Raw genomic sequence first — 27080 nt, forward strand, 5'->3', positions numbered from 1 at the left:
CAGTAGCAATGGAAGGATTGTAACAAAAAAAAGGGAATTTGGCACTAAAAAGACAGTCTGAACTTGATTTGACTACTTTGGATGGCTGAATCCTCATATTAGCTTCAAATAAACTTTTACATACATTTTTGTATGAAAGGAGGGCTGTGGAATTTGTCCCCGATCCAGTGGCCAGTGTGAACAGGAGGAATGATCACAGCAAGAAAAAACATCTGTCAGTGTTAATTTGGGCACCTGGCAATCCGATAAGACTTTTTTGTCAATACTGATAAAGGTGAGGTGTTGAATTTGTTGTTTTGTTGACAAAATCAGAGGCCGAAGAAGCACAGAGTGCATTATTCTGTCCATAGTTATGTGTTAATAATTAATAGCAAATATCAAATGCGGGTTAATAGGGTCAAAAAGTGTGTCTGTACACTGTTTACTGTGTCTACTTATGTAATCAAATGTAATTGTAACACTGTGTGACTGTAGCAACTGTATGATTCATAGCCTCAATGCATAATGTTAAAACTTGTATTTTGCATGCGGTTTAAACATAAAACCAGCCCTGATCTTCAGCTTTGCATACTGGCACTAACGTCAACATGAAGGAAAAAACATTGTGATCCAAAAGAAGAATGTTCAAGCCACAAAAGCTCCTATTAGTGAAGTGAGCAATAAGTGCCTCTCATCACTGCTGGAGTTTTGGCTTTACCAGTGAAACCCGGTCGGACTCTTTGGCATCCACGACGAAAACCAGCGTCTGTGTGATGTCTGGACCGAAAGAACATTCAAAGTCAACAATAGATCTGTCCTTTGATGGGAGTTATTAGTGCTGAATGCTGCAAAAGGGAACACAGTTTTCAGATGACTAATGGGAATGAACAAAAGGTGAAAGATTAGAAAGAGGAAGACCGTTCCTGCATTAAACGGCTGTGAAAATATTGCTCTTTGAGGGCTTTCCCTTTTTGCAAGGCTGTCAATGTAAACACAAATTTGTTATAAACTAAATAAATGATTAAAAAAGCATATCCTTAGCTGTGAGAAAAGTGAGCTGTTGCTTCACAAGATGCTGATGGAATAATGAACTGTGCTTTTGTGACTGGTGAACCATTAGGGGAGCAAACTGTTCTCAATAAATGTTCAATAGTATTGTGCTGTGCCTTATAGCAACAGCCTGGCCAGGGTTCCCATCTGCTCTAATTGTTTCCAGATCTGCCGTTTCTGCACAGTGGCTAAAACGACCCCTCCCTGTCTGTGCGTCTGGAACGAAGGCCTCTCCCCATCTGTCTGTGAGCTGCAAGGTCAGACTGTAGCCTACACCCTTGCCCCGTTTCTGTCTGTCTGTTTGTCTGTCTGTCTGGTGGCAATCTGATCGTCTTGTCTGCGTGTCTGCAAACTGGAAGGTCACAGCTGGTCTGTTGTTACTCACTGTTTTCTCTCTCCTTTGCTAAAAGTAGCCCCCTCAGTGTCACGGTTTCTGCGGATCCCAAAAAGAGACCAGGAGAGATGAAGCATTGCATTTTACATAAATTCAATAATCCAGTTAAGCAATGAAAGGACAATGTTGATTTGTTGTACAAGATGCAAGTTTAAAAAGTGGGTAAGAATAAGTTCAGCTTCTGAGGTAATGCACCAATGAATAAAGGACAGTATCCTCTGTCAACATCCCCACAAAATAAATTTAAAAATATAACAGTAGCTTATGGTGACAGAGTGTTCTGTACTTTGCAGAATACAGTACCTGCCCACTCCAGACTGACAGTGGAAAATATTATGCATCCTCTTCACAACAACATGGAATATTCCCCAGCTGGAGCAGGGAAAGGTGGATTCCTCAGCAAAGTGAGTAGGAAGTGATGACGCAGGAAGGAGTCATCGCTCAGTTAGCTGTCAAACCAGCAGCAGACAACCCAAGTTTCACATGTTTTTCCTACCTCAGCATAGGCTGCAAGAAACATGTTTTCCACTCTCAGCAGGAGTGAATCAGAGCGCAAACACAAAAGTTTTAAAATAGTATTGCAGTGGTGAATAAGTGAGTAAACCATGCTGTCCATTTGGGGATTGTTACAATCTGAACAACTGCCAGTGTAATAAAATGAATTATTTCTTTCATAATAACATGATATCAAATTTTTACCTTGAAAATCATCATGCTGTGTTACATACATTAGCTTAAAAAAAATAGCTTTTTTGCCTTTTTTCCCAATAGTTAGAAGAGTAGATTGATATCACTGTTATATCTGTCAGTTCAATATGAAGCTGAAGCCAGGATATGATTAGTTAAGCTTAGCAAGACAGTACTCCAGGAAGTCACACCGCCTGGCCAGGAAAACTGCAACTTGCTGTATTTACACTTTGGATTTTGTATTAAACAAATGAGATATAACTTATTAATTAGTGAGCTTTAGAGGTGCTGGTAGGTGGATTTTACTTTTGGACAGGCAGGCTAGCTGTTTCCCTCTGTTTCCAGACATCATGCTAAGCTAAGCTAACCCTAACCATTTCCTGGCCCCTGCTTCTTATTGAACAGACAAATATGAGCGTGGTATCAATCTTCTCATCTAACTCTCAGCAAAGACACCAAATTAAGCATGTTTCCCAAAATGTCCAACTATTCCTTTAAGTTCCTATAAATTTACTTCATGTAGCGTGTTAGCTGGCAAATAAAATATGCAGCTACTACCTTTAAGAACAAACTGGGTTCAAATCAAACATGATTTACCCTTCAGTACATCTTTGGTTTGGGCAATAGCACAATGACAACAGCCTTACACAGAGGCCAAAATGCAACCTAGCAACATACAGTAATGTCTGCTTCGAGGGTTATTATTTTGTCATATTTACGAATCTTAATCCATTTATAAGCGTCATCATCCATATGTGTTACTCCCAAATGTGGCTTATGCATTATCAACTGCGAGCTCACTGCTTTTTTTCCAGCTATATCCAGTCATGGTCAGTGTATAAATCTATGAGCAGTGGAGGAGGAGGAGGCGATGACGCAGGAAGGAACTCGGTATCTGTCAAATCAGTGGCAGCTAGCGTGGATTTTTTACAGTAGATGTAATACATTCTGTAGAGATTACTACGTAAAGACCAGTTATCACCAGAGATTGTTTTCATTGCCAGATTGGATGAAATTGCCGTTTCAGCTCTTTCTTTTTCAGATTTTCAGCACCGGTCTTAGTTGGTAGAAAAAACCTCAAGTATCAAACCAGATTTGGGTCAACAGACATTTATCCCCCACTCTTCATATTTCTAAATCGAGAAAGCTAGACTAAATGATTTGTTAAGCTAAAGCTGAGTCTGTCATGCTAAAAAGCAGTACAGCACATATGACCAGGGCCCCTTGTGAGGTCTCACTTACGGTACAATGATTGAAAAGTGCGACAGTTACGTAACTACGAGGTGTCGTGTGATGCTGTGTGAATATGAAGCCTTGTCCCAGTGAGGAGAACCTTTACGGGGCACGTCTGACATGTAGGTGTTCTGTCAAAGCGTGTCAATACGCAAGCTGTCTCAGAGGCCCATTTCTCACTCTGTCTGGTCGCAACACATTTTTCCTTTTACCCTTTAAATGTTCACTTTAATTAATTATCCCTGTAGATTCCAAATTGTTTTTCCTCACATAATCTGATTTCAGTTTTACACTTTTCCTTGTCTCCTCCACTCATCTGGTTTCTCTCTCTAAAGAACCTTTACTGGCTCTTTGTTTTATATCACACATATGTATTATTCTGGATTCTGTTACCAGATATGTTTTGTCTGCACCTCAAAAACCTAAACCTTACTTTGCACACTGACTTTCACTAAGTACGTATAAGGTTGCACTTTTTCTACCCTGCCTTTTGACTGGAATTGTGGTTACGTGTATTCTACTTTACCTTTGCTTCTCACGGTAACTGTTCCCAGGTATGTTATTCTCTTGCCTTTTGGAAATGTGGTTTCTCCTGGCTTGGTGTGTTTATGCAGGTGCAGGACATTCAGGACACACCGCCCTGCAGAGTATTTTGGAGGGTCTTTTTCAGGGCAGCCTACCTTGCAGTATTAGAAGGGGCCGCCTATATGTGGCATTTACTGGGACTGCCCAGAAAAGGCATTTCCTCAGGTTACTGGAAATGGAGCAATGAAGGGTTTGAGTCAAGCACATCAGAAATAGAAACGTTTCAATGATGGGCGAAAGATGGATACTCAAACATGCATTGTGAGATAAAATCATCAATGAAGTTGCTTAATATGAATTAGGGCATCCACCACATTTTCTGAACTTGTATGTGTATATTGTATAGAACTATGATGTATATTTCAAGCTTGTATGGTTTAAATTAGTTTTTTGAATGTACAATGTTCTAGACATTGTTCTTGCTTCTCATTGCTTCTCTAACTAACTGCTGAGTTGTTGCAGTACCTGAGAAGGTATACCAGCAATTAACCCGGGAGGTTTCCTCCCACTGTCCATGCAAGTTTGGTGAACTGGCAGCTCTAAATTGCCTAGAGGTGTGGATTTGAGTGTGAATGGTTGCCTGTCTATTTACTATATGTTAGCCTTGTCATAGACGGCAACCTGTCCAGGTTGTACCCTGCCTCTTGCGCAATATGAGATGAAATAGGCTCCAGCCCCTTGCAACCCTGTACAGGATAAACAAGTATAGTTAATGGAGGGATGGATGGAAAACCTACAGTAGCGGGTCTCATACTACTTCTTCACTATAGGTATTTCCAGAAATAATGCTTGATCACTAAAACTGAACTGACCACTCAGTTGTTGAAATTGCAGCATCATTTTAACAGATTTTAGTCATTTTGCCATACCAAAATTCCTTTGAAAAGTTTGTTTCCAACACAAATTAAATACATATAGAGGAATATCCTTGTTTATACTGAGATATGAAAAGATATTGAGACTACTGTCATTTTTTGTAAAGCTGTCACACTGAGACATAAGCAGGATGATGATTTGCCTGACAGTTTTCTCACAGAAAAAAATCAGAGTGATCCAGGAAGCCTCTCTGCAGGCAGAACCTGGCTGCTCAAGGTAAAAACAGAGCTTCCTGATACAGGAGGGTTACAGTTCATATGGCAAGAGATCATTGATCATCCAACAAAGAAATAAAAAACAGGCTTGTATGTCATGGTTTTATTGTCAGGAAGGACAGGAAAGGAGAATAGCCTTGACCTGCTTGGCTCACTCTGTTCTGCAAAGTTTCCGGGATAATGAATTCCTCTGGTTTGGTCAGCCAACAGTAGAAATGAGGAGAAAGGGGGAGGAGGACTAAAAGAGAGAGAGAGGGAAGGCATGAGGTGTTTGTTAACAAGCCCTGTGTATTGTGGATAATTGCAGGTTACTGGTGAGATAAGTGGATTTACTAGAAATGAACATCAGGGAGTCCAGATATGCAAAACAATAAACTGAAGTTCAAGGTTTTTATCTTGCTGCTGCATCAAGTGGAACTTCACCAAGTACAAGTCTTCAGGAATCCTGGTATTTCCATCAGACAAAAAACATTAAAATACCAGAACAAACTCATTATTGTTTAAAGAAAATCCTCCCTTTTGGCTACTTAGGGCAGAGTTGAGTCCAATAGGCATCTACAGTATCTGCTACTCTTCATATTAACAACCTACACCAGGGCTGGGTGGATTTACACAGGCTCAACGTTTATAATTTTTAAACTCTCCTGTATGTTCCACTTTAAAGCTTGTGAACTTTGGCACTGGCTTAATATGAGCACATACTCAATGAGCCATAGTGTTGCTGCATTGGTACAAACACAGATGCTCACTTAGCGCACACCTTAAAACACAGTAAGCACACACACACACACACACAACCAGTACACTGCGCTTCCACATCGGAGTGAACTAGGTTGAGAAATTTGAAAGAAAACAAACTGGATTCCAGAGCTGTGCGGTGTGGCGTGAGGCTGCTGGACTGAAACACAAAGAGAGGCCTGTTTGCAGCGTACAGGAGCATTCCAGCTAACAGAACAGGCTCTGGGACACTGTTGACCTAAGCTACTTTAGAATGTTTGTGCAATAGCTTTTGACCACTTGATTAAAAAATATCGTTTGATGCTGGAGCGCTCGTGTCCTAGCGAGGGGCAGTTCAGACTGGTCTGAGCAGAGCAACATGTTGCGGCATGAAGGGAGGGCTCTTATGAAGGCCTCAGAGGTGAGCACTGAGTCGTTTGGAACAGTGAACCACAGTCCAACCATTGAGGATGACCATACCAGCTGTCTGGCACTTGATTTTGTAATTATATAATGTCAATTCTACTGGAAAACCAGTGTCATTTTAGACATGTACAGTACAAACTGTTTTTGGCTATGGTAATGGAGATGGAAATGTGGATCTGCCAGTTGGTCACCACTTTGGTCCAGACTAAACAACTAATGGATGTACTGCCATGAAATGTTGTACAGACGTTCATGTCTCTACTTTTTTTTCCAAATACTTTTATGGACAATCTACGTGCTGTAATTTGTGTCATGTGCTAAATAGCAAATGTTAGCATGCTAAACCAAGATGTGAACATGATAAACCTTATACCTGCTGAGCATCAGCAAGATAGCATCCCATTCATGAATATGTTAGCATGCTGTTAGCATTTAGCACAAAGCACTGCACAGAGCCGCTAGCATGGCTGTAGACACTTGTTTCTTAACAGAATCCAATATAAGGAAAACCGAACACTAAATTATTTACATTTTAAGAGTAAACTGATAATATGATAATGAAGATTGTCACTGAAAACCAATGTTCTAATTTAGCTGCTTTGAAAAGCTGAATATGGACCCTAACATAGCCTACGGAATAAATAAAATGGTAGACTGCCATCTAAAAGTCTTTCAAAGTGCTTTCAATAAATGCTGGATTGTTTTATCTGAATGTCTGTCATTACACAAAGGGTCTCATTCCAATATGTGCAGGCCTTAGGTTTAGACAAGTGGGCCGCGATTGTGATTTTGTCTGATTTGCCAAGAAAAACGTAGTTCAGGGAAGTGAATGCGACCTGCTCTCCTCTCCTTCAGCTAATACCATACAAATGCCCTTGAGCTCATTTCTTAACGTCCAAATTGCTCTGGTGGAGCTGCCCAGTGGACCAACAGTAGAAGACTGTGGTTGTACTGGGCAGCTGCCAGGTATGAATGTGTGTAACTTTGTACGTGTGAAGCAGGGTGTTGATGAAAGAGAGCATGTGTGCTTGGCAAATATTCCCAGGATAAATTAAGGCAAAGAGTAAAAGTCTATACTGAGATCTAAAAAGAAAGTGTTTGATGTGGTGGCAGATTTGTGCCTTTGAGGGTCGGATTGAACCGGTCACAGAACAGAAACACGGGGATGGAATTAGCTGAAGTCTTTCTTGAGCCTGGTTAGCTTGTTGTGTATCTTTGGTTGAGCAAATGCTGCCTGAATACACAGAATTAATCTAAAGTAAGATTTGCCAAAGTTTCACAAAACTTCATTATTAATCCTCTTGTTAAAGCCTGCCGGATGGATGATGGTGATGATTAATATGATTATATAATGCATTGTGAGGAACTTCCCACCTTGTTTGCCTAATCTAATCTCTCTAATCTAACCAAATTTTAACCATATCTCATCTCAATTCATCAATTATATAATGTCATTTCAATGTAATTTTATTAGCAATTTTTATCTCATTTATCTCATCAGTTACATTGATCCTGTCTTATCTCATATGTGAAATTATTTTCATTTCATCTCATCTAACCTCAACTCTTCTTATCTCCTATCATATCATATCATCTTGCATCATCAAAGTAAAGTTTATACTATAATCTCGTTAGCAAAAGTCGTCTTGTCTCATTTTATCACAATTTCATTTCAGCATTGTGGTTCATCTCATGTCATCAATAAGATTTATCTTATTATTTTAACTAATCTTATCACACCTCTTCTTATGTTATGTCATTCCGTATCCTACAATTTCAACTTGCCTCTTTTGTTATCTCATCAATATTGTTCATTGGATCACACCTCATCTCATCTCATCAGTAAAGATAATTTCATTTCATCTCATCTACCATCCCCTCATTTTGTCTCATCCCCTATTACATTTCATCTTGCCTTCTCAGTAAAGTTCATGTTACAATAACTAATTTTCATCTAATTAGTAAATGTCATTTTGTCTCATCTCATCTCATTTTGCCTCCTCAGTTAAGTTCATCTCGTCTTTCATGTCATTAGAAAAGGTCAAATTGTTTCATTTTTGTGTCATCGTGTCATCAGTGTAGCAGTGTAGTCTCTTCTCATTATTTAATTTCAAATCATCTAATCTCACCTCTCTTCTCATCTTGCCATCTCATATCATATCATATCATATCATATCATATCATATCATATCATATCATATCATATCATATCATATCATATCATATCATATCATATCTCGCCTCATAAGTTACATATATACAGTATAAAATCTTGTCTTATCTGATCACATTTCATCTTATGTCTTCTCATTTTCTGTCATCTCACTTAACTGGTCTCACAAACCAGCTGTACTAGACTCAGCTGCATTGATGCAGCTTGACAGCAAATGCCAGACAGTGAAATGGAAACAAGTTGTCTGAGAATCCCCCCAGTGTGAAAACATGACGAACATATCACAAAACTGTGAGTAAACCCAGGGCCTCCGTCCTTCGCTCTTCCCCTCTCGTGATCTACCCCTCTGTCTTCCCCTCCCTCTCTCACACACCTATCCTTCCTCTGTCTCTCTCACAGACTTGTGGCTATTCATATATCTGCTGTGTTTGTGACAGCAAGCTGTGTTTGCGGAGCAGCTTTCACCAAACCACCACCGCTGCCCCACCCATCAACCCCTCTTAACCTTTGACCCCAACAGCCCCACCTGCCTATTCAAACACACTCCTCACACCTCTTGTTCTGTTAGCTTTGTCCACCTCTGACGTCAAACGCCTTTCAATGCAGCTGATTAACAGGTATAATTCTGTGAGGGCTCAGGGCCAGGATTTGTAAATAATGGATGTGCATTCCTGTTCGTGTGGTGTTGTCCGGTAAGTCCACCGCATTGAGACAGATCATTGAAAAATAATCTATTTCAACAAGTGTTTCAATTGTAATTAAACTACTTAATTAAATATTACTTTGTGCAAACAAAGTAAACATATCTATTCAAATCTACCAACAAATCACATTTTTAAGGAATTAATCATTTAACACATAGCTGACACTGTTTACAGTTTATTATATATTTTTTATCTGGAGAAAAATTTAAAGGCCCTGAAACCCTATTTTCTCAAACAGCTTCTTACTATGAGCATTGATATCCTACATGAACACAAACATCCTGCCAAAATTTGTTTTTGTTTGTTTCACATGAGAGATTACTTTATTTTTCATATTAGTTTTAAGTGGGCAGGGCTCAGGTGGAAAAAGGTCATGTCATGTATTTCCATGCACCAATCAGATTAGCAACATTTGAATCAAAATGTGTTGATATTTGTGTGGATGTTTTCTTTAGGGACTCACTATTGTCAATCAAAGGAGGAGCATTAAACCCTTAGTAATACAAGGATAATAAAAATGTTTTCCGAACTTTAACTTTGATTGTTGTATTTATATATTATATTGAATGTTATATAGAAATACTTGAGAATTGAAACCAGGTTCTCAGGAAATTTAAAACAGCTGTATGACGCAGCATTTACTGGACATGACTGCTTATCTAGGCGTCAGTGACTGACTCTAAAGTTATTCGCTTTAATTCTCATGGACTATTGTGGTGTATAGCAAGTTACCTTATTCTCTGCTTATTCCTTTAGATTTTAGCTTTTTATTAGCCTGAATATCCAAATAAGTTAGTGTGCATGTAGCTAGCCCCATGGAGGACAACAAACATACATAAAAACATTAATAAATTTCTGCAGTGTGGATGGGAAAGCCATCTAGCTTGCTTGCATGTTTTTCCTGTTTCATCCAGAGCCTCCAAGTGTAACTGTAGTTCAACAGGAACCTCTAACCCAGAGCCAAATTCCTGCAGTCCCCTCATGACAAACACCCACAATTTATTACCCACTATTATAGAAACCGAGAATCAAATACCTACCAGCGGACTAACCCAGACTCTAATTCCTATGGTCCCACCATGGTGAAGCCCCAGAGTTAAACCCTTACCGCTACGCAACAATAACAAGAACAGAATTTTGGCGGGGCCTTGCTACTCGTGTGTGTATCCGTGTGTCTCATTTTGTGTGTATGTGTGTGTGGTCTGACCAGTGCCCACATCCTTTCAGAGCAACAACATGGCCACCTAGGAGACACACATCCATTCCTCAATTACCTCCCTGCCTTCCTCCATCCCTACCTCCATCTTTCATTCTTCCTTCCCACCAACAGCAGGGTGGCTAGAGGTTATGACGTCTGTTGCACTACACAAGGTCACCATAGTTTGTCTTCCTGCATTTTTTTCTCCTGGTTACATTCCTCTATACAAACACTCCCTACACATATAGGGGATGATTTGAAGTGGGCAAACCAAGACGGCATTTAACTTTGTTCACACAAGGTATAAAGGGGGGAGGTTGTTGAAAGCCTCTCTTACATTCTTCTTTGTTACACATAAATACATCAGTGCACTGTCCATGTGTGCTGCAATCACAGATGTCTGCAGGATGAGCAGCAAGGAGTTCAGGAAATTGTTAACACAAATCACCCTCCAGTGTCAGCGCACTGATAAGATATGAGTCTTAGTTTTAAGGCCAGTTTAAACAATAAGGAACAAGTTACCATGGAAGGTTAGAGATAGAGACTGTAGCATGGATAGGACTCTGTTTCTCAATCTGGAAACCACCCAGATTCATGAAAAATGTAGTGACATCACTGTGATGCAGAGATAGTGAACACATCAGCGTGTGAGCCATTTAGTAGCTTAATAAACAGCAGGCTAGGATACAGGAATGAAAGGCTACACCTACAGCTACAACTGATAGTATCTCAAGCTGTTAGATTATACCGCATTTCAATCTGCATGAGGCAATAAGGTCATGAGATAGATATAGGTAAGTCAAATGCAGTTAGACTTTCTAGTTTTCAAGATGTATGAGGATGACTCAAAGATACCTTATCAGAGGTGACAAACTCTCTGATTCGTGGCGATACACCAATAAAGCATAGTTTATTCCAGGCAGAGCAATGAGGTTGCACTTGCATTAGCTGATCATCATCAGCTGTTTTGTCACCAGCTGACTAAAAGTCCAATCATATTGATACAGGTGTGAAGCGCAGCCATTATAACCTGACACTTTTAACTATTACTCTGCTGATATGCTCATGCCAGTGTCATTTGTAGCTTCCTTCACCACCTCAACCTCATCCTGACATGCTATAATTCTGGTGTTGTTCATTCAACTAGGATTTCATAGGTTTATTAAGCTGATGAAGCTGTGATTAGTTCTCCCAGCACTATCCCAGTTGAGAGCATTTTACGTTAAATCCAACTTTTTAATTATTTGCTATCAATTCCTTGATGTCTCTCTGACTGATCAAGATATCGCATCAGGAAAGGCTGATATTGGGACTGCAAACAAGAACAAGGTCTTATTCCCAATAATAAAGACACCATAGATTTGCTCATTTGCACCAATAAATTACGGGATATGGGGTATGGACTTACTGAAAGGACGTAAAAACAAACAAACAGTCCATCAAACAGCATTGAGTGAGCAGTCCGCTCACCAAGACCAGGCACTTGGGTAAATATGAGCACACTGTACAGTATGCATGTTTACCGACATCCCATCAGATGGTCTCTGGTTATTTAAGTTTTTAAGGCATTTACCACTCTCTCCCACCAGCAGCCACCAGCATATTAAGTTGCATTGCTGCCTTAAAGATGAGAGGCTAAGTAAAAAAAAACTCAGCATCTATGATTACTTGATGTTAGTTATTTATTTGTTTTTCAGTGCAGGGGGAAGAAATAGTTATGCACAGGTGTACTGTTTCGGTTTCTTCAGTGTGCGAGCTTGGAATTTTAACTTTGAAACGGCAGGTGAGCGCAGCGGTTTCCTCTCAGCGCAGAACATCCTGTCACATACCTGAGAGCTACTTCCTCTTCAGAAAAATATCAATATTTACCAAAATACAGAGAGGCCTCTAAATCTAAAAACCCCTAACCCACTAGCATGTTTTTCTGTTCTAGTGCCAGTTATCGTCTCTGTGTACATCCCACCAGTGCCAGCTGTACCTCATCTTTATTTATGACTTTTTAAAAAAAAAATATATCCCTTTTCAGTGAGAGTCCACCACAGAGAAGATATTTTAACAGCAAACACTCTGCATTCCTCCTGCTGGACCGTAGCTGCTGGACTCCAAAGTAAAGTTTACATTCCTGGGCTGCTGAGAGGAATGCTGCCCTCTGGGGCCCTGGACCTGGCCTGAGGAGGATTGCAAGGGAACAGCGACCACGGATGGAGACTGGGATGCTCAGGTACAGGTAAGTTTTGGAAATGTCAACAAAACAGGCTAAATCGACACAGGATTTGATTATATAACTTTTAGCTCAGCTGATGATTTTTCTGCTGCATATAAAGTCTGATGAAATCCTGATACAGATGTAATAAGTCGGCTTAGTATTAACAAGTATTGAGTAAGTCGGCGAATGGGGTTGAATTTTAAAGACACACACTCAGAGTTTTTGCAATTTAAATAACTTACTTAGCAACCTCTTCTTTAGCCATGACAAATGAGTGCTCAGCATATTGTGCTCTAAAGGATATAACATGTGTCACTCTCCAAGTTTTTGTAACCCTTTGAAATACATTATATTATCATAGAAAATAATTTTCTATTAAGGAAACAAGATGACTTCCTGTAGGGTTTAATTAGATCTAAAAATAGTGACAGCGTCTGGAGCTATACAGCATTGTAGATGTGCTGTAATAGAGAAGAAAGGACATGAGAGAGGAGAAGGGAAGGAGGAGGGGGGAGAGGATGGATTTAGTCATGATGAGGGCTATTGCTAACAGAATAAAAAAAAACAATGAACTACTTTATGGCTATTACAGCTTCATCAGATGATGATCACTGTTAGCTGATCTGCTCCCCAGAGAAGACAGGGATCATTGTCTCACTCAAGGACGCTTTCGCATGCAGATTGCTGAAGGGCTTGAAGTTGAGCAGCTACTTTGAAGGACAGTCGCGACTTTGATCCAAGCTAATTAATATGGACCGGATTTGAAAAATCTCATTCAATGAAAGATCAAAGCCCTAAATGGCTGTGATAAATGTCTAATACAGTTTAGTAGAGCTTGGTTTTATTCCACTACTATATCATATGAGATGTATTATTCTATTAACAAATTTATCCTACTGTGGGGAATTGTGTTGTATGCACATTGATATAGTCATGGTAAATTGCATTTTAACTGAAAAATACTGCACAGTAATAGCATTACATAGTGGTATGTTGTGGGCTGAATGGTTATGGTTAGCAATCCAGCACTGCCCCCTGCTGGTAGCAGTAATGACTTATTTTGATCTCATGCAAAAACAGGCATTTTACCCATTTCACATGATGATTCAGGAAGTGTACATTTCAAGAGGTTGGAGGAGGAACAATTTAACACATGAAGTTCAGGTTACCTGTCATAAGGAGTTAATGTCTAAGAGGAGCTTTCTAAAGTCTGAAAAAAAAACCCTGACAATGTCCTAATCTTGAATTTGGCTTCATCTTTTTAACAGAAAGCTTACATAACAAACAATTAACTATTATTTGCTAACATGATGTATCACTGCTAACTCTGGTGATGTTGTTTTTTCACAGTAATGGATTGAATGTGTCACATAATGAACAGAGCAACTTTCCAATATTAGCTGAATGATAACCATGTTTCTGCTGTTTACTGTGACTGTGGATAATTAGTTGGTGTGGTTCATGGGTAGCGCTCAGTGGATTGATGGTCTCTCTGGTCTCTTCTTAAACAGGTCTTTATATGAGCTGTCAGTCTACAACCTGACTTTCATCTGTCCACTTCTGCAGCCTCTATGCTGTCAATCACACATACTTTCACTCATGAAGGCATTCAGCCGTCATAGTAAGTGGGTGATGTTAACATGGCATGAAGCATTATGGATTTATCATTTATGTCCTGTTCTGATTTTACTGTTAAGACGACATGTCATGACCCCTGTCAGACTGCATACTGCACATGTGTGTTGCATGTTGGTTTCATGCTCTACCGTGTGTAAGTAGATAAGAGAACATTGACCTGGGACAAGGTCAGGTGTGAGCGGAGAAACTTGACTTAGTGGTACATGCTGTCCTCTGATGGGTTCATTTTGTAAACATATTGCTGGAATAAGGTTATATAATGATCTTATATAATGATGTATTTGCAATATGTATCATAATCCTGATAGGCTGGTAGCTTGGTTGGACAATATTATGCTATCTTAAAACAGCCAATTGTTTGAAAGAGGTGTGTGTCTTGCTGTAAAGCATAAATTGTGAACGGACCTGTAACTAGGGAGAGAGAAGGTCATCTCAGGAAATGCTCTCTCCAAATATATTGTACATTGCATTTTGTAATTATAGTTCTATTCCTGTCAAAAGTGTTCTGCATGTGTTTGTGTGTTTCATTCCTTGAGAATCTAAAGTGTTTGCAGGCAAAATTTCCACAACAGTGACAGTTAGGAACTATACAATAACATACATACAATGATTGGTATTTCTCACTTACAGATCTACTTGCATTAACAAAAAATAAGTATATAAATAAAAAAATAAATACTAGCAGCGCACAGACAAACCTGCAGTATGCTCTTGCACACACACACACACACACTCACTCGGGCTTTAGCTAATGGAATACAGCAGCAAAATTAGCATAATTCATTAATATCAAAGGCAGGTTTATCCAGCCAGCTCCAGCCAACTCTTAACTTTAATGTGTCCCCTGCTATCAGCATTATCATGACTGACCACTCTCAGCACAGCATGATTCATCTTGAAATTGTTTTCAACCCTGATGGAATTGGTTGAAGATAGCAGTAGAGTAGAATTGAGAGTTGAGATTGGCAAGATTTAAAGTCATTTTGTATCATAACATGGCATGCCTATCATGTTTTGATCAACTGTCTTTGTATTGTATGATGATTTGCTTGCCACTGGTATTCAGTTGGAGCAGATGGTTAACACACAGTTGGTGGATGGAATATCCTCTTGAGGTTCAGCCCAGCTCCTTCACCTACAGTATATAAAACAAACTACACTTTTGGCTAACAGTTGGTCAAAGTTTTCCTGTGAACTTGGTGTATCCTCTGCTCGCCTGGCCTTAGTGGACACTGACTATATGAAGAGCAGCTGAGAGGGCCATTATAATAGAGGAACTAAGGCCCTAAAAGTTGGTGGGTTACAGGACAGAACACAAACCATAGATTAGGCCAAAAACTATATATATTTAATGCAAACAGGTTCAACAGACATTTCTTTATCATTTTAAATACACTCTATATATATTTTAATATTTTCTTTTAATAACACTGACAATATACTGTATGATGATATGATGATGATGATAAGATGAGCCAACAAGCTACATGACACAATATTTTCCAAATGATTTAACTGAAAATTTTGACTGAATGAATTGGAAAAATCAAAGATGAATCATAAATTGGATCCTAAATGAATATTCATTTACATACAGTATAGATATAGAATATGACCCAACATTTTAAGTTCTAGGGTGCAACTATGCTGTCATCCACAATTCTGTTCTAGAAAGTCACAGGCACAGAAGACATTTCTTCTGTTGACTGCATCGTTTGTCCCTGCAGTAGAGATGTGTTAGATCTCGCACTTCTTGTGGTGCTGCTGCCTTTTCATACATCACTGGTTCTATGACTCCTTCCATCAACCTCCAGCCTTTCCCCACAGGACTCCAAAGCACTGTTTCTTTGTGATGGCTGTGGCACCAAACAGCAGTTTGGTACTTGGCTCTTAGTACATGCTGCCTAAACGAATCTTCAGTTGGGGGCAGCTGAGAGGCAGGCATGTCTGAGGTGGATGCCGGTACATACCTCAACTCATCCAGAGTGGCGCACTGATCACAAGGCCTTGGGACCAAGATAAATGTGTGTGTGTGGGTGGGGGGGGGGGGGGGGGGGGGGGGGGGGGGGGGGGGGGGGGGGGGTTACAAGGTTACAAGGGTAGCTGTAACCTTGCTAAAGCTAAGAGACACACCATGAGGGAGAAGGACAGTGCATTTTGCACACATGAATGATAACACTACTGAGAGAAAAACACATAAAATACACCAAGAACTAGTCTCACAGAAATCACCAGCCGTACAAACCCACTGCAGGAATGGGACCAAGATCATTTTGGCCAATTGTTCTTACTTTTCTTTTCACTATATTCCCTCCTTGTTCTTCAGTCTTTATTACCTGGTGAAACTCTTGTGTGAGAAATAAGAGCAATTCTGGCTTCATTGACATTTAAAATGTCAGAGTGGGTTACTGTGACTAGTGTCAAAATAAATGTAGCTAATGTGCTCATTAATCTTTAATTGCTTGGAGGGTCTCGGTTTTTGGCAGAGCTGAAATGTCAGACTAAACAGGTTACATAAGTCACATCATTCACTCTAGATTGTCTTTGGTGTATAAATTTATGTCAACACCTGAGCTGAACCAGTTTGTCATTATAGTGCAAAATATTTTCTAGCCAAAATCTGGTTCTTGAACTGTAGCCAGAGACCAAGGCACATCAACACATCCTTAACTGGAGTGAATTCTCTAATAGCGCAGTGCTATAAAAGGCTGCACTCAAGAAAAAGGCTCAGTATGGCCATGTTTTACTTTGCTAAAATATACATGCTAACTTTATCTATTTTGGCAAGTGAACTTCCTCACAGCATCTTACAACCCAGACATTGAATAGTGATCGCACATCATAGTCACTTATTTTTGTTGTTTTATTTCTCTCTGTGCATTGTTTTAGTGTCTCAGTGTGAGACTGGGTTTATTTCATAGACACAGAGAAGCACACATAACTCAGCTATTCTCCATGTAGTCATAGTGTCCGCTAAGGCAAGGCAAGCAGAGGATACACCAAGTTCACGGGGCAGTTTTGTTTTGTTGATGTAGTTTCACCATTTTATAATTTCACTTGGATGTCTTGTATGTGCTTTGGACTAAATACATTTTCAATATTGCCTTTTAGCCAAAGCAAAGAAATCCAGCTACAAAGAGGACACTGTAATGCTATTCAAGCACCTGGCACAAAATAAAATTCATCACAGGTTAATTAAAGGTAGCATGAAGCCCTGCAAAGGAGGCTACATTTGTCTCAGGACAGACGTGGTCACTGACAATCTCCATCTTAATTACAGTTGCTGTTCCTGTGTGTTTGTTCGATGCAGGTTGTTTATTTTCAACTTGACAGGTTTCTTATATTAATAGCAAACATAACTTCTTCAAAGCTCTGTTGTTCTGCCAAAGTCCAAGACTAAACTTTGTGTTTATTAGAAACTGACTCTCTATTGTGATTTACAATTACTCTGCATAACTAACATTTATCCATCTGGGCAGGAGATGCAGTTCACAATATAATAGCACATAACCAATATTAGAGTTTCTTTAATGGACATATTGTGTCTCTTCCCCTCTGCAGCATCATCTCTAAGAGAACCTGGGCAAACAGAAGCAAACACAAAAAGTGTCACCTTCACTGTTAGAATTACATATTTAGAGGAGCCAGGCTCATCTTACTAATGGAAAGAAAAACTAATAGAAACGTGTTTCATTCCCATCCATTTTCTAATGACGCACCTGAAAGACTTTTTGTGTTGTGTGCCTAGATGAGTTCTCCAATTTCTGCATCACAGCAGAGTGACAGTCTCCATGTCCAGTCTCTCCAGTGAGTACAGGTTCAGCCATTATTTGTGATTTTCCACATCTTGCAAAAACAGCATCTGTGCCCCAGACATGTTATGCCACGATGACGAGGGAGGCTCATCAACAGGTTACTGCCACTTACAAGTTCTGCCTCGCTTCCTGTCTGCTAGAAATTAAGCCGTAAATTCTGGAAATATATTAAACTAAATTGACATGTGAACTAAAAAAACAAAAACAAACCTAATAGATCACTATGTGTCTATCCACCTCTAACCAAACACCCCCTCGCTACACTTGCCATACCTTTGCACCCACTCAGACTTTGCTCAGCCTCCTCAGCTGTGACATTTCTGTTTGGAAGGAAAATCCTGCTCAGCTTTTTGCAGCAACCTGCTACTTTCCGTGTGTGTAACCAGCCCAAAATATTCCCTGTCCTACTGACGTCCAGTTCAACCTTCCTGAGTGATGTATTTACAACACTGGGTCCAAATCCTCCTCACATCTTACCCCTGCCAAGGAAACTTTTTGCCTTCTGCGTCACAGCAGCCTGTTACTTCCACATACCGGTCCAACTCTAACAGTGTCTGTTCTAGCATATACAAGCTAACTCCTGTCTGCTCCCTGATATCACACTCCCATGATCGCCTGAAACGTATTTCCTCCAGTCTATGGCGTAAACAAGAAGATGACGTGTAATGTGGTTTTCCGCTCTTGAAGACAACAAATTTGGCACGAGGTGTACCACAGGGATCTATTTTTGGTCCTCTTTAATATATTATTTTTTTATAATAGTTTTCTTTGTGTTTCAAATTTTCAAATTTTGTTTGCGACATGTTTAATGTAGATTTTTAATTTTATACAGATGCACCATATTTGACTCAGCACCTATAAACAACAGGACATTCACTCAGCTCCAATAGGATTTAGTTGTGAGAACTTGGGCTGTCTTAATGTACATGAAAAGCTGAGTTAATGCTGTTCTCAAGAAACTGGGGCAAGCTCTTGCGTCAGGCAGATACAATTGATGACTGTGTTAATGCATGATAGTGCCTGCCAACATCATGCCAGTTGTCATTATTTTGTGCTACAGTTCAGCCAGCACACCATTTGCCTTTGGCTATATTTGTCCAAATGTTGACAGAGCATAAAACATGACTTTTTGAAAACCTTATTTGAGCCCAATTTTCCCTGGCAAAGTCAACTTACCATTTGATGTTTTCCAGCATCACCCCTACCAGGTGTTTGCTGTCCTCTACTGGTGGTCACTGAAGCAGTTGAGTTAAATGTCTTGCTTAAGGTTTGGATTGTCAGTCAATAACAGGAGAACAATACTAATTAATACTAATTATTATTTTTTAACATGTTCCTATGTTGGTGATTTAGTTTGTCCACTACACTAACCTACAGGCTGCTGCTGACAAACTACTTGAAGTATTTTATCTGCATTTTACACACCAGCAAACTGGACATGCAGAGCTCACTAGATCCAGTGTAATCATATGAACCATAGATTGGATGCTATATAATTACTATTGCGGCTTCAACTTATATTTCCACATTTAGACACCTCTTGGGTGAAGGAAGGCAAACAGTATTGTTACATTAAACACTAAAAATCTTATTTTAATCCAAATTGATTTTTCTTCAATGAGGCATCATTGTAGCATTTACAGCAGGAAATCAGTGCTGCATGGATTTTGATAGCTCTAAAAACAGCACAGGAACCAACATATTCCTCAGTATTTGTAGTAATTTTGGACCACTAGGAATAAGGTACAGGACTATGCAGGATAAAACTGCTAGTTAGAAAACATGTAATGATTAAAAAAAAACCCTTTGAAAACATGATTTATTTTTGTTTAATAAGCAGGAATGCACAGATTATATTAATTATAGCCTACAACAAGACCACAGAATTAACCCTGTCATGATATTAGTATGATATTGTGACAAAGTTTGATTATGTGTAAAACTAGTCAAAACAGTTTCAGTGTTTACTGAATTGATATTCTATAAGCTGATTGTTTTCGGTTCATTTCTTGCTTCATATGATCTTTTCTTTCTCTTATGATTTCTACCAATGATCTCGCCTTCGGTGCTCCACATATCATGTGACGGGGGAGTGGTAGAAAATCAGGAAACACATCGCCGCTGCCAGTCTCAAGAAAAGGTAGAGTCCAAACTTTTACACAACTGAGCTGCAACATTTAGTAAGAATGAACAACACTAACACATTAGGATGGTTAACGCGGGTTTATTGACGTTGTTTCACATTTTAGGAACGAAGAAACTGAAAGATTTTGTTCTGCGAAAAACGAGAAAGGAGAATCTTCAAATTGTGCTGCGACTTTGTAACTTAATGACTTCTGCAAAGCGCTGCATGTTTGAGGAATAAATCTTATTTAAATCATCTTTAACCCTGATAAACATATGCGGATCATACGTGAATAGTGATCCTTTACGCACTCCTACTGTTGTCATTGGAAAGCTCCTATGATTTCCGCATTGGGACAAAAACACACAAACAGTAGGCCTACACACACGGGCAAACAGTATAATTAATGCAAGAAGCATGATTATAAATGTCTAATTTTGTTTTTAAGTAAAGTCATTAATCATGATCAAAATTAACCCCGCCATTAGCAATGACATTGTCGGATATAGCCTCAGATCGAGTTTCCTAACAGATGGTTATTTGCATACTGGTCATAGTTTCAGTCTTCTTATGTCAACAATACAGGAAGTCTGCATGACAGGGCTGTAGTGAACAGTCCTGTCACACACAGATAAGACTACATGCAACAAATGAGCAAATGTTTGATTTAGAAAATGGATTATAAAGAATAACATGTGAAAGAGATTGAAACTGAAAGGCCATGTTCTACCATCTGCTGTAAATGACCATGTTGTAATAACTTGCCTGACCTGGAGTAGATGGCCAAAAGTATAAGGACACCCCTGTGTAATCAAGTCTGGGGCTGTTTTTCAGTGTATCCCCCTCTACTCCAAGATGTGTTCCAAGCAGTGTATTTTTGATATGTTTTAAAATATGTCTAGAGGAGAATTAAGTTCCAGTTAAGGGAAATCTTAATGCCACATCGTACAATGATATAGACAAAAAGTGCTGTGTGGCAACAATTTTGGGAGGGCCCTTACCTGTTTCGACATGACAGTACACCTCATTAATGCTTTTGTGGCTGAATGGGAACAAATTGTTGCAGCCGGTGTACAAAATCATGTGGAAAACCTTCATAGAAAAGTTGAAGGTGTTTTAGCAACATAGTCATGCTTATGACTGTGGAATAAAATGTTCAGAAATTACTTATGGGAATGTTCAGGTGTCCACATACTTTTGGCTGGAAAGTGAAGCTCAAAGACATGTCCACGGGATTCAAACTTGTGACTAACATGACTGTTAATGGGGCTTCTAGTCTCAGCACAAGGCTAAGAAGGAAAAGAAACTACCACAGTAGATATTTTTGGTGTTTTACGGTTGAGAGGATTTGAAAGTAGGCTGAATATAGTTTTTATGCCAACATGAAATCAGGTTACTTGCTATAACTTTAATGCCAGCAGCACACCATTGACCATTTTTGTTATGTGTAGCAACTTTATTGCCTCTATTAAAGCTACCCCACATGGAAGTGTAGTCACTAAAAATGATCCAAAACAAAAGTTATTCTCTCAAATCACCAACACACTAAAATAACATCAGTAAGTAAGGTAATGACATCTCTGTTTGACTCATGAATGAATTAACAGACAGTGTTGTTGTTGTGTGTCCTCACAGATCTCCATCATGGCCTACCAGGCTGGGATTCAAGAGGAGCCCAGTGTTCTGGTTAACAACATCAGCTCCAACATCCAAAAGCTGACACTGCTGAGTAATGCCCACACACACACACACACACACACACACATACAGAAGTCATCCTCATCATCTGCAACAGTCAGATAACATCTGTAGTGACAGTTTATTGCCTCCAGTGTGTGAATGGAGTAAATAAACAATATCTTCTTCCCTCTTTTCCTCCTCAGTCTCTGAGCTGCAGAGGGCAGTGTCTCTGTTGGGAACGGAGCAGGACAGCAGCCAGCTACGACACTCGCTGTGAGTTAAGTGGACTTGATTATGACATGCGCTTACATAATTAATCTATTATGATGAGCATCTTTTATAGATGATTAGTGCAGATGCTGGTACAAAACAAATCAACTTTTCAACCATGCCTGTCATGCAGTAGGCAAGTTATAAACCATTAAAACCTATACTGTATCAATACAGATACAGCTTTTTAAACCTGATATCAATCATTTTCACTGCAAGTAGCCTCTCTGCTACTTCTCCTCTCAGTGATCTGACTGTCATAAAGTCTATAAAGTCTTTTTGTGCTCAAACAGAATGAATTCTGCGTGTCTGACATATTTTTGTCTTTGGTCACCAGACAACAGAAACAACAGCAAGGCAACCAGCTAGCTAAGGAGACTGACCGACTAATCAAGGCTTTCAGTGCACTTCCTGTCGGCGCAGATCAGGTACTGAACTCTACAGTAACTTTGTTGTACACTATTGTTTAAAGCCACCAGACTGAATAAAAGTTGCAGACAATTAGCTCCAGCTCTAACTCTTGTGGCCTCTCTGTTGATATTTGTTTTTTTACATGTCTTTCAGCGACAGAGAAAGATACAGAAAGAGCGTCTGTTGAATGACTTCTCCGCCGCCCTGAACAGCTTCCAGAAGACGCAACGCCAGGCAGCCGACAAAGAGAGAGAGTTTGTGGCCCGAGTCAGAGCCAGCTCCAGGGTGTCGGTGAGTAACCTGCTGTAACATGTCACAAGAACAGTTAAGGTGGAGCAGAGCGATATCATACAAAGGTCACCACACTCATGCAAGAAAACTGGTGAACTTCCTAAACAAAAAAATGTGTTTTTATGCACTTTAGTAATATCAGGAGCTTGATCAGTGGGTACAGACATGAATTTAAATGTAAGACCCTGGCAAAGAAAGTTGATAATGTAGACATACAACCCCCAGCCGGGTGCATGCCCAAGACAAAAGCAGCAAACAAAGGACAAGGAGAGGTAGTCTGCAATTGTAAAATACCTCAAAATTTAATGATGCAATGTTTCGATCATCAAGGTCTTCATCGGGCCGTGTGAACAAAAAGCAGACTGCATATACAGACAAAAAAAATACAGCTCCACCTACAGTTAGAGGATTACATGATATAAAATAACACAAATTTAAGACCCATTATCATTAACTACTGAGAAAATATTTGGATTTTCGTAAATATGTAAGGGGCAAGATCATTTCCTTTTTAGCGACATCTCCCACTGCTGTCAGCCAATTCTATAAAAGAGCTTAATATTAGTAAAAAGTAATTGCAACACATAAATGTCTTGTAGGCTACATTTCTACCCTTATTATTCTTGACTCAATTTATAGTCATTCATAATAATTTAACCTCTATGTCCATGTCCTTGATGGAGCATATCGGGCTCTGGGGACTGCAAACATTTGAGAATTAGCTTTATATACTTCCCCAGATATCTGCTGCCTCTTGTATCTAAACTATACAGTATTATACTGTATAATCTTAGAATTTCTACCATCAGACACTGTCTTCTTTTGGATCTAAAATCCTATTTTTATCTGAATTCTGAAAGCAATTTTCAAAAACAAAAAATCAAATTAAAATCCTTTTAATTTTAAAAACTCTGTATTCCACTGCAGTATACTTGCAATTTATAAATATATAATTTAAATAGTATGTCAAGAAAGGTGGTGTTGAGCTTTTATTTGTTGTTGTTTTTTAAATTTGTAATACAATGGATGTAAGTAGTCTGGAATTTGTTGTCAAATTTATTTGAACTGAGAGTTTACATGAGAAGCTTCACAAGATGTAGTTCTCACATTACTGTGCCAGACATTTAGACACTGACTCCTTTGGGAGAGCCTGCCTGCCTGCTTGCTTGGCAACTTTGTTCCCTTGTCGCTTATCTCAGTGCACAGAAAAGTACCTGTATCTGCTGTGTTCACACTGATAAGCAGGAACAATTCTTTACTGCTTTGACTGGTTGGTAATTCTTGGCTGGGACAAAAATCTGTTTGCCCTATAATGTCACCATACATGAGGTTTTTGACAATTAACTTTACTGCCGATACTGACTCTAATTATATTTAATGAGATATTACGGTAATGTATGTATTCATAAACCTCTGAATTCACTTTAACAGGGAGGCCAGCCGGAGGATAGTTTTGGAAATGTTCCTCCTTCACCAAGGTAGGTCTTACATTTCTGTTTATTATCATACTTTCTTTTCTTTTAATATTATCATCATTATTATTGTGTCTACATTTGTTTCTGCAGTGACTCCCAGATGCAGGCTCAGGCTGAGGCCATCACTGAAGAAGACCTGAGGCTAATCCAGGAGAGGGAGTCGTCCATCAGGCAGTTGGAGGTACAAAAAAGAACCAAATGTCTACACCAGTGTTGCCAGTAATATATAATGTATATAGTGAAGTCAGAGGCATACATTAATCACTTTTCTTTATGTTTATTAATTCAGTCTGACATCACAGATATCAATGACATCTTCAAGGACCTGGGGATGATGGTCCACGAGCAGGGAGACATGATAGGTAAGCTCCTGTCACTGACATGTAGATGTTCCTTTATTAATGCAGCTGCTTACAACTGAGACATCACTTACTGATAACAGGAATGTGGGCAGGGTCAACTCAGTATATGCCACATTTTAACCCAGAACCTGCCCAGAAAATAGCAGCGATTATTAATGTAGGTACAGGGACATTCTAGATGTTCACAAAGTGGGATATGAAAAGATACAGTATATTAATTCCTGAATACCTCAAAGTCACAATGAAACAGCATTTTTAAGGCATCTTGCCTGTTGAAACAAAACTTTTCAAGTACATTTTCTAGCTATATTGTCAGTTAGTTAGTTGCCTCCTGTTAATCTCTGCAACAAATACTGCACCTGTTCTTTGTGAGCTACATTTTTTATTGCAGTCAAATCTATTTTGTTCATATAATTATATACAAATTTGCCTAAAAAAGGTCTTTATTATCTATACAACATATGACAGCCCCTATTCTTCAATAGATGCAGAAAGAAAAAAACTTTAACAGGAAAAAAAGGAGAATCAGCACAAAGAACTGAATGACAAATTCTAAATAAACTAAACTAAAACTAGTTTATTAAACTAAATAAAGTGCAAACATATATGAAGAATAATCAAGCAATTCTGTACATACCCAGTCTATCTACTTATCTAATGACCGAGCAAATACAATTGTGTAGATTTGTCTCTTCTGCCCACCAGTTGCTTGTAAAACTAAAAGTGTATGTGTTTTCTGTATGTGCTCTGTAGACAGTATAGAAGCCAACGTGGAGACCGCAGATGTGAATGTCCAGAGGGGCACACAGCAGCTGGCACGTGCTGCAGACTACCAGGTAAAACACAACTGGACAGACAAGAGGATGGACAAAAGAGAGGACAGACAGATACACAAAGAAGGGATTAAAAGAAAGGAACAGCAGGAGGGGAGAGGAGTTCAAAGAATAAATGTTATAGAAGTTAGCTCGTAGCTGGTGAACCGGTGGAGGAGTCTTAACAAGATTGGTTGCTCGAGGCGTCTCTGACGTAGCAGTATGTGTGCATATATGACCCTTTGACCTCCTTCACAAGGACTTGCTTGTGTAACCAAGTTTTTAGTCAGTTTGCTAAAGTAAATAAGAGTTGGAGACAGAGTGTTAAGGAGAAATATAAAAGAAAAAGCCTAATCACAAGTTGTGAGTCATTTCAAACCATTAACTAGTCTGAGAGGAATAAACTGATTATATTTTTTACTTATTTATGACTTGAACAACCACTTTGTGCTTCCCCCCACCCTCAAGCGGAGCTCCCGTAAGAAGATATGCATCCTGATGGTAGTGTTGGCCATAGCTGCTGTTGTTATAGGACTCATCATCTGGGGCGCTGTCAGATAATGAAGACTCTTCCTCTCCTCCTCTTCTCCTGTTGAGTCATCAGCCTGGACAACGGATGTCCTCCTTTGCCTCATTGAAACTGTCTGTCTTTCTTTGATTTGATTATATTTTTAAAATACTCGAAACGACTGCACAGCCTTCACTGTGAAACGAAACCAGTTCTGGTAGCTTGATTGTGATTATCAGTTTTAATTGAATGATTTGTGTGTGATTTAGGCGTGATTTACGAAGACAGGAAAAGTTTTAGTCCTCATCTGATTGTCAGAGGGAAGTGTAATCATAGGTGGAGCTTGCTGTATTCATTGGCAGCCATGTTGGCTCCAACAACTGTTGCTGAGTAACCGTTGCCACTGCCCTATCAATGTTTAGAGGCTCACTGACTAATGAAGCAGTAACTTCCTCTAGACAAGTATGGATGGGTTAGTAAGGCAGTGCTTTTTTTATCATGTATCTCCTGTACTTTAAGTTATAATTAATTAAAATGATTAGTTAATTTCTATTCAAATTTATGTAGTCGTATTACAATCACTAATCTAGACATGACCATCCTAAATCTGTGGTTATGACAGTATATCACACTCCCACTATCAGCCAAGATAAGATTTTTTGTTAAATAGCTGTTGTGTTTCCTTTGACTACACAAATTGTTTTTAACTATGTAGCCCAGAAGACTGGAAGTCAAGAATGTTTCCTTTTTATGATTACTTTATTCATTAAATTAAATATCACATTTCAGATGAGTACACACACATAATGTAAGTATAACATGTAAATAGGACAGGCCAGGTGAAGTTATAGTTGTTTTTTATGGATTGTTTTAACCTGCTTTGGTGTGCTGTACTTAAAGGCCCTGCATGCCCACACTGGTGTATCCATGTTCTGGTTGATTAGACCTCTAATTAGCCAACCTAAGTGAAAACACCTGTGTGGGTTTACCATTTGCGTGGACTTTACCCATAGAAAAGTACTGACAGTCAGCTGTCACTCTTTTCTGCACCTGAGAAACTACTTTTTCTATATTCTTGATATGAAGAAACCAAAATTTTTACACATCCAAAGTGCAGTTAGTTAAAGCAAACACTAAATTGTTTGCCTCTACTATTATACTCAAATGTAAAACTATGATTACATGTATATTTTTAATAAAAAGATTTAGCTGCCTATTGTGTGCTGAATAAATTACCTGAATGTACTGAA

The 27080-nt window shown here is 39.1% G+C and overlaps 1 protein-coding gene across 1 annotated transcript; it reads left to right on the plus strand.

The window, feature by feature from the left end:
* The first annotated feature begins 18698 nt into the window (after positions 1 to 18698).
* stx7l (syntaxin 7-like) lies at positions 18699 to 27080 on the plus strand. The gene is made up of 10 exons (XM_044329757.1): positions 18699 to 20036; positions 21657 to 21750; positions 21905 to 21974; positions 22309 to 22399; positions 22536 to 22673; positions 24105 to 24151; positions 24239 to 24329; positions 24438 to 24510; positions 25264 to 25346; positions 25791 to 27080. The coding sequence occupies exons 1-10, from the start codon at positions 19947 to 19949 to the stop codon at positions 25881 to 25883; spliced, it is 870 nt and encodes a 289-aa protein (XP_044185692.1). The 5' UTR covers positions 18699 to 19946; the 3' UTR covers positions 25884 to 27080.

The sequence above is a fragment of the Thunnus albacares genome, chromosome 16 (genome assembly GCF_914725855.1).
Source record: "Thunnus albacares chromosome 16, fThuAlb1.1, whole genome shotgun sequence".
In the NCBI taxonomy this organism is placed as follows: domain Eukaryota; kingdom Metazoa; phylum Chordata; class Actinopteri; order Scombriformes; family Scombridae; genus Thunnus; species Thunnus albacares.